General features: G+C 42.4%; 1 protein-coding gene across 1 annotated transcript in view; it reads right to left on the bottom strand.

The window, feature by feature from the left end:
* Positions 1-12,971, bottom strand: part of LOC117518786 (WD repeat-containing protein 47-like) — a 59,861-nt gene that overhangs the window by 24,269 nt on the left and 22,621 nt on the right. Inside the window, exons 4-6 of the mRNA XM_034180019.1 lie at positions 4,926-5,010; positions 3,818-4,126; positions 1,907-2,346 (exon numbers count right to left, since the gene is read on the bottom strand). Coding sequence (XP_034035910.1) covers positions 1,907-2,346; positions 3,818-4,126; positions 4,926-5,010 — 834 coding nt within the window. The remainder of the gene's footprint in view (positions 1-1,906; positions 2,347-3,817; positions 4,127-4,925; positions 5,011-12,971) is intronic.

The following is a 12,971-nucleotide window of genomic DNA, read 5'->3' as shown; positions in this document are numbered from 1 at the left end:
TCATCAGTGTGTGCCGGCAGTAGTCACATGACAATGACATTAATCTGAGAGTTGGCAGTACGAGTTGCACACATGGCGGAACAGATGTAGGCACTGTCTGGCACTAAACAGTTGAGGCATTTCTGATTTATATTTTATTTGTGATGAAATCAGACACTTTATTGAAATATATGGATGGGGTGGGCATGTCAACGTACATAATGTTGGCTGTGCTTGTGTATCTGCCCACCCCCTCTTCAGGTAGAATTTTACACAGAATGTGTAGGGTGTTCCAAAGCATCCATCCATCCATCCATTTTCTTCCGCTTTATCCGGAGTCGGGTCGCGGGGGCAGCAGCTCAAGCAAAGCCGCCCAGACCTCCCGATCCACACACACCTCCCCCAGCTCCTCTGGGGGAACCCCAAGGCGTTCCCAAGCCAGCCGAGAGATGTAGTCCCTCCAGCGTGTCCTGGGTCTTCTCCCAAAAATTCACGTGGTGCTGCTGCCAGAGATCATTATGTCGAAATGTTGCAGCTGACAACAGATCGGTACAGTAAAGAAAATGCTAACTGTAACAACATGTGCAGTCATGAAATAGCAGTTAGCATATGCGGTCATGCTAATGTGACCTCGGGCGCACAGGCCACCTGTGTCAACGGCAGTTAGCGTGACTACATATTCTAATCCTAACCACTCATGCGTGTCTACAAACAGTATGCTAATGCTAAAAGCAGTTAGCATTGTCTTTAAAGCCCCTTTCACACCGGGGGTGCTCCCGGTTGCGTCGTGTGTCATTATGACAACACCGTGTGGAAGCAACTCAGTGCCGAGATGATGCAGCTCGGCGCCACAACAGCATGAGGGGTGCAAAGGAGGAAGCAAACCGGGCACTTTTGGCGTTCTGTGCTAGATGCAGAAAGGAAGTGGTTCCAGCGCAAGTCGGGGCAAAGAGGCGTTACCAAGTATGACTCGGAAGCCAATTTATTATTCCTGCTGTGTTCCATTGTTCCCGCAGTATAAATCACGCAGGATTGTTTTTATACCATGTACTTAATGCAGTAGAAACTACACGCTGAAAAAAAAAAGAAAAAAAAAAAAAGACCACAGAAAAAAAATGCTGATTGCAGCTCAGCTCCTCCTCCGTGTGGAGCTGTCTGACGAAGAGAGGCACTGTGAGACAGCAGCAGCTTCTTCTCTCACAAATGTGTTTAAATAAAATCCATAAAAGTCCTGCTCACAGACTGATTGCCAGAAATATCCAGTTAAAAGTCCGGACATCTCTAGTCCACTCATGGACGTTCATTCACGCACGCACATGTGAACAATTAAAAGAAAAAAATGTCTGGCTGCAGGCATTAGTTCCTTGTTCTCTGCTCAAACTCTCACATCATAGTTAAAAAAAGGACAAAAAAGGACATAAGTCCTGAGACAGGACAGGTCAACATCAAGTAGAACTCCAGACATCTCCACATTTGCTTATGGACGGCTCGCTCACGTGCCCGCGCATCCCGCGGTCAAAGGAGGAAAGATAAACTATATCAGAACTCAGAGTGCAGCCCTGCAGCTCTGCACAAGAACAAATATAAAGTAGAAGAGAGGTCAAAGTGCACAGTCTGTCTGCAGCCAAACTGTGCACTCTGACTTCTCTGTGCAGAGAACCTGCAGGCTGCGTTCTCACCTCCTCTCTGCCCCCTGCTGCACGCACCTGACGCAGATATTCCTGCATCGTCATGACACCACAGGAAGCAACTGGGAGCAGCCCCGGTGTGAAAAGGGCTTTACATGGCATATCAGTAGTCAACCATTCCATGATGATGTAACAATGTTGGGTATAAATATCATAAGCTCTAATTCCAGTTCAACTGCACATAATGAACTGTACTAATTAATCATTTGTGTCAGCTGTGCTTCACCTTTGACTCGTACCTCTCAGGAGAATCATCCTGCTGATGAAGATTGTTCTCCACTAGACTCCGACTGAGGGAAGACTTTACATTTCCCTCCATGCATCTCTTATCCTGAGCTGCCAGACCATGGGATAGACCATCCAGTACCGGGTTGAGCGATCTGGACATGTAGGTGTCGGCTGAATGGGGCCTCTGGCGGAAGGGTGAGGCAGCGCAAGGAGACAGACGGTTGATTAACGGAGTGAGGAGATCAGCATGGTTGGCCTTGTTGGGCTTCAAAAGCCGGTCTACATGGATGCTGAGGGTCTTCTGCTGGAAGGCGCATGTGAAGGTACTGGGAGAGAGGTTCTGCAGCCAGGATAGCAGCGACAAATCCAGTTCATCGCAACCATTCCCACAAAGCAAATCCACGCCGAGCAACACCTCACCCTCTGTGATCTCCTCACCGGTTGCTTTACTCTGCAAAACAGGAGCAGAAAGTCTCAATGACATTGATTTCAATGCTGAAGGCACATGTTCTGTTCAAGGCCAGCCTCTAGGATACCAAATTGACAGAGATTCTGAGAGCACTAAGGCAAACATTTAGAGACCAGGATGAGAAAATGTGACAAAGGAGGATAATAAATCAAGCCAGCAGGTGGAACTCCACATGCCATGGACAGCTCATGGGACTTTGCCTAATCAGCCTTCATGCCTTTTCTGGACTTGAAAAAGGTTTGACATGGTCATGGAATTTTACAAATCTTTTAGCAGTCATCCTGCAGTCTTGCCATCTTTAAGACAATCCTGGGCATTTTTGGATAATCGTGCAGTAAGACTATACAATATGAGGGCTGTCTGGTTTTTAGCGTGTTATATCATGGTGGTTCTTGGTTCAATCGTTATGAATCGTGTTCAACTTATTAAGTCATGGTGCTGCCTTGGAGAAGTCTTGTGAGTTGGCAGGACATGGTCAAGATTAGAGTCTGCTTGATATGGATCTTTGAGCGCCAATAACGATACACTGACCGGTGGAATCATCCTATGCTGAATTCGGCGTGAGTGATATCGGCCTGGTTCAGTGATTTCAGCCTGGTGATATCAGCCTGGCTGAGTGATTTCAGCCTGGTGATATCAGCCTGGTTGAGTGATTTCAGCTTGGCGATTTCGGCCTGGGTCAACCTGAGTGATTTCAGCCTGGTGATATCGGCCTGGTTGAGTGATTTCAACCAGTTTTGTCAACATTTTGACAAAGTGGGAAGGATGAGAAGATATCAGAACAATCACTGTAAGTATCTAGCATGCAAATTATTCAGATATGTTCACTCCAGCTGCAACAGTTGCAAACACAATTTTGTTAATTATGATATTAACACCGCGGTCATTCCGTGTGGTAAACTTTCCACATTTGAGATAATTTATACAAAAAGTATCATATATACATAAACATAAACATGTTGACTAGATGTAGTGTGCAGAATTCTAGAAATTATCTGTGCATGTGATGGAAGAATGCACAGTGCATGTAGGGGGTGTGGTTTCAACAGCCCTGCAGTAAGTAGTATGCTGTGTGCATGTGATTGAGGAATGCACAGTGCAAGGTAGGAAGTCAACTGCATTTGCATTAAATCTGGTTGTTTTAACCAGGATTATGTTGCAAGATAGTCCCCCCCCCCCCCCCGCTCCCAATTACATTTAAGTTTGTTGTTATAGGTTGATTTGTAGTTTTGCAAATTTCCAGTTAATTCCTGTTCATTCCCATATAAAATTTCCAACTTTGAAAATTCCTGGAATTCTGCAACCCTAATCACCAAAGTCTTTCTATACAAAATTTCCATTGAAATCAACCTTTTTGAGTCATGCTACAGTACTTCAAACTGTACATACTAATGTCCAAACTTACAAGGTCGATCACGTAACCGCAGCCTTTTTATGCTACCGAGACAGGTACCTGGCAGAACTCCACACAGCACTCGTAAAGGATCCCTTTGATGAGCAGCTGGAAGAGGCGGTTCCCACTCGCCCTGAATCCCGCCTCGCTCAGCTTTCTGTCTGCGGGGATGAACTCTGCTACCATGGTGCAAGCTTCCTCGAAGCAGTGGACGCGTGCCGTGCTAGGGTTCCAATCTTTGAACTCTGAGTGGTGGGTGAGGCGTGGTAGGGTGAGGAGCAAACACAGTTTGCTGTAGTCCTCCTTTGTGGGGCAGAACTCCTCCAGACTGTGAAGGCACTTGACCGCCTCCTGCATTGTGAGCTCCAGCTGTAAGAAGAAGTAAGTCTTATGTCGGCCCTGTGGGCACTAGACCTGTTCAAAATGTTACAAAATCTTTTGGGCCACACATTATTCTTGTTCCACTAATAAAATAAAAGATCTGTGCCAAATTTGATTGTAATCGGACATTGTTTAGGGGTCCCCCACAAAGCAACAATTTTCCCCAAACAACCAATGTAGTAATCTAGTAATTCCAGTAATGTTCTCCTCTGGTTGACCAATCAACCACCACTTTTTGCGATTAGAAGCCATAAATGGTAAATGGACTGCATTTATATAGCGCTTTTCCATCTGCATCAGACGCTCAAAGCGCTTTACAATTATGCCTCACATTCACCCCAATGTCATGGTGCTGCCATACAAGGCGCTCACCACACACCGGGAGCAACAGGGGATTAAAGACCTTGCCCAAGGGCCCTTTGTGATTTTCCAGTCAGGCAGGGATCTGAACCCATGATCTTCTGGACTCAAGCCCAACACCTTAACGACTAGATCATCACCTCAGCCATCACATGTGCTTGTAAAAGAAAAATAATGGTATCAGTGTCTTCCCCCATTAGGGTGACGTTGCCTTGCCAGCGGAGGGAGAGGAAAATGTGTCACTCTGGGGGACCTCGAAATCTTATCTGATTGAGTTCAAAACCCCAATAATAAAACCCCAAGTGGAACAAAAACAACATGTGGCCCGAAGTCTCTCACAACTTATTTTTTCACTATATAACATGAACAGCCTTAGTGGGCACTGCTGACTTTATTGCTGCTACGCTACCTCATTCATCTTACGTACATTCTGAGGGTCCTCGGCAGCAGAAATGGCGTTATTTACGCACAAAGCTTCCAGAAACCTCTGCTTCAGAACGATATAGTGAAACCTGAAAACACAAATAATAAATAACCAAATAACCCTGTAGTATTTTTTTTTTTATTAAATAATTACTTTGGATTATTTTCAAGCTCAAGATAGTCTTATGTCTGTTCCTCAGCCGCTGACAAAAATCAGAGAAGTGAGACAAACATGCACCATTAACAAGCCTTTATGACCATATTTCTCCAAATTGACCTCTGTAATGCCAAGGTTGCAGCCTTTAGCTTGTGAACATGTCATGTCACTGCCAGTCATTTCTTTTTCTTGTTTTGGCTGCTCCCGTTAAGGATCGCCACAGCAGATCACTTGTTTCCATCACATTAGGGTGGTCCTCTTCAGTATGCCAAAATTAAAAATGTGACTTTCTTAAGGTGCTTCCTGAGAAAATTGTTCATCTTGAGAAAATGTTTTGTGCAAAATTTTATTCTGATATGACTATTCTAACCACTACCGCATGCGGGGTGGAAATTGCAATGGTTGAGCATATTAGTGCAAACCAGCAATAGGAATGTACCTGTTCACAAATGAAATACAAATTGAAACAACAATTCTTTCTCCTTTAATTAACCATACAGGAGAGATAAAAAAAAGTAGTAGAGATCACTGTCCACCTATCTGATGAAAACAAACAAACAGTCATGGGGAGTGGCGTTGGTTCCGATTTTCTTCATCTCCAGGAATTGACGTCAATGCTACTCAACAACTTGCAGCAGGTATTAGCGCTGCTGTTCATCCTTCATTAGGATCTAATTGTAATCCTGGATAAGTTCAACTCCTCGCTCAGAACCATCATGGACAGTAGCAATGTTATCCAGGACCTGCTACGACTGGTCATCCTCCCACTCTGAGGGGTCCTTGATGAGGAAGTCCATGTTGACGTTGAATACCTCAAAAATGCAACCAGAACATATCTCCACCTCTCCAGGCAAGACTCAACCTGCTGCTAACATCATAGTCCATGGAAACTTCTACCTGATCTCATCTGTCAACCTGTTCATCACCATTGCGACCAAGAAAGGACTCAGAGCTGATCCTTGGTGTTATCCCACCTCCATTTTGAATGAGTCTGTCATTCCAACTGTGCATCTCACAGCTGTGACACTAGCCTTGTACATGTCCTGCACTATACCCTCAGATCCTTCTCTGCCACTCCAGACTTCCTCATACAGTACTACAACTCATCTCTTGGCACCCTGTCATAAGCGTTCTCTAAATCCACAAACACACAATGTAACTCCTTCTGGCTTTCGCTATACTTCTCCATTAGTATTCTCAGAGCAAACACTGCATCTGTAGTGCTCTTTCTCAGCATGAAACCATATTACTGCTCACAGATCTTCAAACGTTTTGTAAGCCTAGCTTCTACTGCTGTTTCCCATAACTTCATGCTGTGGCTGATCAACTTTATGCCTTTGTGTTTATTTCAGCTCTGGACATTACCCATGTTCTTAAAAATAGGAACCAGCACATTTCATCTCCACTCCTCAGGCATCCTCTCACTTTCCAAGATTTTATTAAACAATCTGGTTAGAAACTTCACTGCCATCTCTCCTAGACATTTCAATGCCTCCACTGGAATATCATCGGGACTGCCTTTCCAATCTTCACTGTCTTCATAGCTGCCCTCACTTCATCCTTAATCTGTTGCACTACCTGATTTACTCTCCATCATCCAGCATTTTCTCTCTCACTTTCTTCATTCATTAGCTCCTTAAAAAAAAATCCCCTCTACCTTCTCAACACTCTCCTTGCTTTTCCGCACTTTACCATCTAATTTACTGCACAACCTGTTAATTACATTTAATTTCTGCCATCTTATATAGAGTCCTAGTTTGGCCTAGTTTTTAATATTAATTTGTATTATTTTCAGTTATATTTACAGAGTGTGAGTTAGTATATCAACACAGCTTTATATTTGGTTAGTTTTACACTTATTTAGCTTTATTAAGTTAACTTCATATTCTTAGCTTTTTAAATATTCAGTTAGCTTTGCATTTTTCTAGCTTTAATATTTCTTTAGCTTTATTTTATTAATTCTTAAATATTTAGTTAGCTTTACCTTCTATTAGCTTCATATTTCTAGTTTTCAATGTCACTTGCATTTGAGTTAGCTTTATATTCAGTTAAGCTCATATTCTTAGTTTCTTTCTTTTTAAATTCATTTAGCTTCATTTTCAGTTCAATTACTTTTCAGTTAACTTCATATATTGTTAGTTTTTAGAGTATATTTTGTGTTCAATTCAGTTACCCAGTTTCAATGGAAGCATGGTGGTTAGTACGGCTTCGCAGCAAAATAAGATGTGAAATTGGTTCCATCAGTTTCTTTTTCTGTGGCGTTTGCATTTCTCCCAGTGGCCCTGTGGGTTTCCTCAGCACACCAAAAACATGCACATTTGTGTCAACACTCAGCAGGGTTTGTAGCAGGACTGATAGTAAAGCCACAGTAACACATTCACTTTGTTCAAAACCACAAAAAAATTCTCATACTTCTACAAATTTGTTCCTTACATGCAGTTTAAGCTTGTATCTTTTGTGTAATACAACCCCTGGCAAAAATTATGGAATCACCGGCCTCAGAGGATGTTCATTCAGTTGTTTAATTTTGTAGGAAAAAAGCAGATCACAGACATGACACAAAACTAAAGTCATTTCAAATGGCAACTTTCTGGCTTTAAGAAACACTATAAGAAATAAAGAAAAAAAGATTGTGGCAGTCAGTAACGGTTACTTTTTTAGACCAAGCAGAGGAAAAAAATATGGAATCACTCAATTCTGAGGAAAAAATTATGGAATCACCCTGTAAATTTTCATCCCCCAAATTAACACCTGCATCAAATCAGATCTGCTCATTGACATTGACCCTATGTGTCTTTTTGCAAGGAATGTTTTTGCAGTTTTTGCTCTATGGCAAGATGCATTATCATCTTGAAAAATGATTTCATCATCCCCAAACATCCTTTCAATTGTCCAAAATATCAACATAAACTTGTGCATTTATTGATGATGTAATGACAGCCATCTCCCCAGTGCCTTTACCTGACATGCAGCCCCATATCATCAATGACTGTGGAAATTTACATGTTCTCTTCAATTCAATTTCAATTTGTTTTTTATATAGCGCCAAATCACAACAGTTGCCCCAAGGCGCTTTATATTGTAAGGCAAGGCCATACAATAATTATGTAAAACCCCAACGGTCAAAACGACCCCCTGTGAGCAAGCACTTGGCTACAGTGGGAAGGAAAAACTCCCTTTTAACAGGAAGAAACCTCCAGCAGAACCAGGCTCAGGGAGGGGCAGTCTTCTGCTGGGACTGGTTGGGGCTGAGGGAGAGAACCAGGAAAAAGACATGCTGTGGAGGGGAGCAGAGATCGATCACTAATGATTAAATGCAGAGTGGTGCATACAGAGCAAAACGAGAAAGAAACAGTGCATCATGGGAACCCCCCAGCAGTCTACGTCTATAGCAGCATAACTAAGGGATGGTTCAGGGTCACCCGATCCAGCCCTAACTATAAGCTTTAGCAAAAAGGAAAGTTTTAAGCCTAATCTTAAAAGTAGAGAGGGTGTCTGTCTCCCTGATCTGAATTGGGAGCTGGTTCCACAGGAGAGGAGCCTGAAAGCTGAAGGCTCTGCCTCCCATTCTACTCTTACAAACCCTAGGAACTACAAGTAAGCCTGCAGTCTGAGAGCCAAGCGCTCTATTGGGGTGATATGGTACTACGAGGTCCCTAAGATAAGATGGGACCTGATTATTCAAAACCTTATAAGTAAGAAGAAGAATTTTAAATTCTATTCTAGAATTAACAGGAAGCCAATGAAGAGAGGCCAATATGGGTGAGATATGCTCTCTCCTTCTAGTCCCCATCAGTACTCTAGCTGCAGCATTTTGAATTCACTGAAGGCTTTTTAGGGAACTTTTAGGACAACCTGATAATAATGAATTACAATAGTCCAGCCTAGAGGAAATAAATGCATGAATTAGTTTTTCAGCATCACTCTGAGACAAGACCTTTCTGATTTTAGAGATATTGCGTAAATGCAAAAAAGCAGTCCTACATATTTGTTTAATATGCGCTTTGAATGACATATCCTGATCAAAAATGACTCCAAGATTTCTCACAGTATTACTAGAGGCCAGGGCAATGCCATCCAGAGTAAGGATCTGGTTAGACACCATGTTTCTAAGATTTGTGGGGCCAAGTACAATAACTTCAGTTTTATCTGAGTTTAAAAGCAGGAAATTAGAGGTCATCCATGTCTTTATGTCTGTAAGACAATCCTGCAGTTTAGCTAATTGGTGTGTGTCCTCTGGCTTCATGGATAGATAAAGCTGGGTATCATCTGCGTACCAATGAAAATTTAAGCAATACCGTCTAATAATACTACCTAAGGGAAGCATGTATAAAGTGAATAAAATTGGTCCTAGCACAGAACCTTGTGGAACTCCATAATTAACCTTAGTCTGTGAAGAAGATTCCCCATGTACATGAATAAATTGTAATCTATTAGACAAATATGATTCAAACCACCGCAGCGGAGTGCCTTTAATACCTATGGCATGCTCTAATCTCTGTAATAAAATTTTATGGTCAACAGTATCAAAAGCAGCACTGAGGTCTAACAGAACAAGCACAGAGATGAGTCCACTGTCCGAGGCCATAAGAAGATCATTTGTAACCTTCACTAATGCTGTTTCTGTACTATGATGAATTCTAAAACCTGACTGAAACTCTTCAAATAGACCATTCCTCTGCAGATGATCAGTTAGCTGTTTTACAACTACCCTTTCAAGAATTTTTGAGAGAAAAGGAAGGTTGGAGATTGGCCTATAATTAGCTAAGATAGCTGGGTCAAGTGATGGCTTTTTAAGTAATGGTTTAATTACTGCCACCTTAAAAGCCTGTGGTACATAGCCAACTAACAAAGATAGATTGATCATATTTAAGATCGAAGCATTAAATAATGGTAGGGCTTCCTTGAGCAGCCTGGTAGGAATGGGGTCTAATAAACATGTTGATGGTTTGGATGAAGTAACTAATGAAAATAACTCAGACAGAACAATCAGAGAGAATGAGTCTAACCAAATACCGGCATCACTGAAAGCAGCCAAAGATAACGATACGTCTTTGGGATGGTTATGAGTAATTTTTTCTCTAATAGTTAAAATTTTGTTAGCAAAGAAAGTCATGAAGTCATTACTAGTTAAAGTTAATGGAATACTCAGCTCAATAGAGCTCTGACTCTTTGTCAGCCTGGCTACAGTGCTGAAAAGAAACCTGGGGTTGTTCTTATTTTCTTCAATTAGTGATGAGTAGAAAGATGTCCTAGCTTTACGGAGGGCTTTTTTATAGAGCAACAGACTCTTTTTCCAGGCTAAGTGAAGATCTTCTAAATTAGTGAGACGCCATTTCCTCTCCAACTTACGGGTTATCTGCTATAAGCTACGAGTTTGTGAGTTATACCACGGAGTCAGGCACTTCTGATTTAAAGCTCTCTTTTTCAGAGGAGCTACAGCATCCGAAGTTGTCTTCAATGAGGATGTAAAACTATTGACGAGATACTCTATCTCACTTACAGAGTTTAGGTAGCTACTCTGCACTGTGTTGGTATATGGCATTAGAGAACATAAAGAAGGAATCATATCCTTAAACCTAGTTACAGCGCTTTCTGAAAGACTTCTAGTGTAATGAAACTTATTCCCCACTGCTGGGTAGTCCATCAGAGTAAATGTAAATGTTATTAAGAAATGATCAGACAGCAGGGAGTTTTCAGGGAATACTGTTAAGTCTTCTATTTCCATACCATAAGTCAGAACAAGATCTAAGATATGATTAAAGTGGTGGGTGGACTCATTTACTTTTTGAGCAAAGCCAATAGAGTCTAATAATAGATTAAATGCAGTGTTGAGGCTGTCATTCTCAGCATCTGTGTGGATGTTAAAATCGCCCACTATAATTATCTTATCTGAGCTAAGCACTAAGTCAGACAAAAGGTCTGAAAATTCACAGAGAAACTCACAGTAACGACCAGGTGGACGATAGATAATAACAAATAAAACTGGTTTTTGGGACTTCCAATTTGGATGGACAAGACTAAGAGTCAAGCTTTCAAATGAATTAAAGCTCTGTCTGGGTTTTTGATTAATTAAGAAGCTGGAATGGAAGATTGCTGCTAATCCTCCGCCCCGGCCCGTGCTACGAGCGTTCTGACAGTTAGTGTGACTCGGGGGTGTTGACTTATTTAAACTAACATATTCATCCTGCTGTAACCAGGTTTCTGTAAGGCAGAATAAATCAATATGTTGATCAATTATTATATCATTTACCAAGAGGGACTTAGAAGAGAGAGACCTAATGTTTAACAGACCACATTTAACTGTTTTAGTCTGTGGTGCAGTTGAAGGTGCTATATTATTTTTTCTTTTTGAATTTTTATGCTTAAATAGATTTTTGCTGGTTATTGGTAGTCTGGGAGCAGGCACCGTCTCTACGGGGATGGGGTAGTGAGGGGATGGCAGGGGGAGAGAAGCTGCAGAGAGGAGTGTAAGACTACAACTCTGCTTCCTGGTCCCAACCCTGGATAGTCACGGTTTGGAGGATTTAAGAAAATTGGCCAGATTTCTAGAAATGAGAGCTGCTCCATCCAAAGTGGGATGGGTGCCATCTCTCCTAACAAGACCAGGTTTTCCCCAGAAGCTTTGCCAATTATCTATGAAGCCCACCTCATTTTTTGGACACCACTCAGACAGCCAGCACTTCAGGGAGAACATGCGGCTAAACATGTCACTCCCGGTCCGATTGGGGAGGGGCCCAGAGAAAACTACAGAGTCCGACATTGTTTTTGCAAAGTTACACACCGATTTAATGTTAATTTTAGTGACCTCCGATTGGCGTAACCGGGTGTCATTACTGCCGACGTGAATTACAATCTTACCAAATTTACGCTTAGCCTTAGCCAGCAGTTTCAAATTTCCTTCAATGTCGCCTGCTCTGGCCCCCGGAAGATAATTGACTATGGTTGCTGGTGTCGCTAACTTCACATTTCTCAAAACAGAGTCGCCAATAACCAGAGTTTGATCCTCGGCGGGTGTGTCGCCGAGTGGGGAAAAACGGTTAGAAATGTGAACGGGTTGGCGGTGTACACGGGGCTTCTGTTTAGGGCTACGCTTCCTCCTCACAGTCACCCAGTCGGCCTGCTTTCCCGGCTGCTCGGGATCTGCCAGGGGGGAACTAACGGCAGCTAAGCTACCTTGGTCCACACCGACTACAGGGGCCTGACTAGCTGTAGAATTTTCCACGGTGCGGAGCCGAGTCTCCAATTCGCCCAGCCTGGCCTCCAAAGCTACGAATAAGCTACACTTATTACAAGTACCATTACTGCTAAAGGAGGCCGAGGAATAACTAAACATTTCACACCCAGAGCAGAAAAGTGCGGGAGAGACAGGAGAAGCCGCCATGCTAAATCGGCTAAGAGCTAGTAGCTGCGCTAAGCTAGCGGATTCCTAAAAACACGCAAAGTGAATAATGTGTAGATAATTTAGAGGTGATTCAGCAGAAGGAGTGCTTTAGTTAAGGCACGTAAAGATTACACTGGGAAACAAATCGTAATCTAGATAACTAGATCAATCTAACTGCGCAGATTAAACAGCTAACAGATACAGAAAAACACCGCTGTGCTCCGGAACAGGAAGTGATACAATACCGCAGTGAGAGCCAACCACCAGTCAGAAAATCATGGAAATCATCAATCATCTTCAGGCAATCATCTTCAGGCAATCATCTTTATAAATCTCATTGGAAAGGCACCAAACAAAAGTTCCAGCATCATCACCTTGCCCAATGCAGATTCGAGATTCATCACTGAATATGACTTTCATCCAGTCATCCACAGTCCACAATTGCTTTTCCTTAGCCCATTGTAACCATGTTTTTTTCTGTTTAGGTGTTAATGATGCCTTTCGTTTAG

The sequence above is a fragment of the Thalassophryne amazonica genome, chromosome 10, assembly GCF_902500255.1.
Source record: "Thalassophryne amazonica chromosome 10, fThaAma1.1, whole genome shotgun sequence".
NCBI lineage: Eukaryota > Metazoa > Chordata > Actinopteri > Batrachoidiformes > Batrachoididae > Thalassophryne > Thalassophryne amazonica.
Note: the sequence above shows the minus strand (reverse complement) of the source record. Positions and strands in the feature narration are given on the sequence as shown.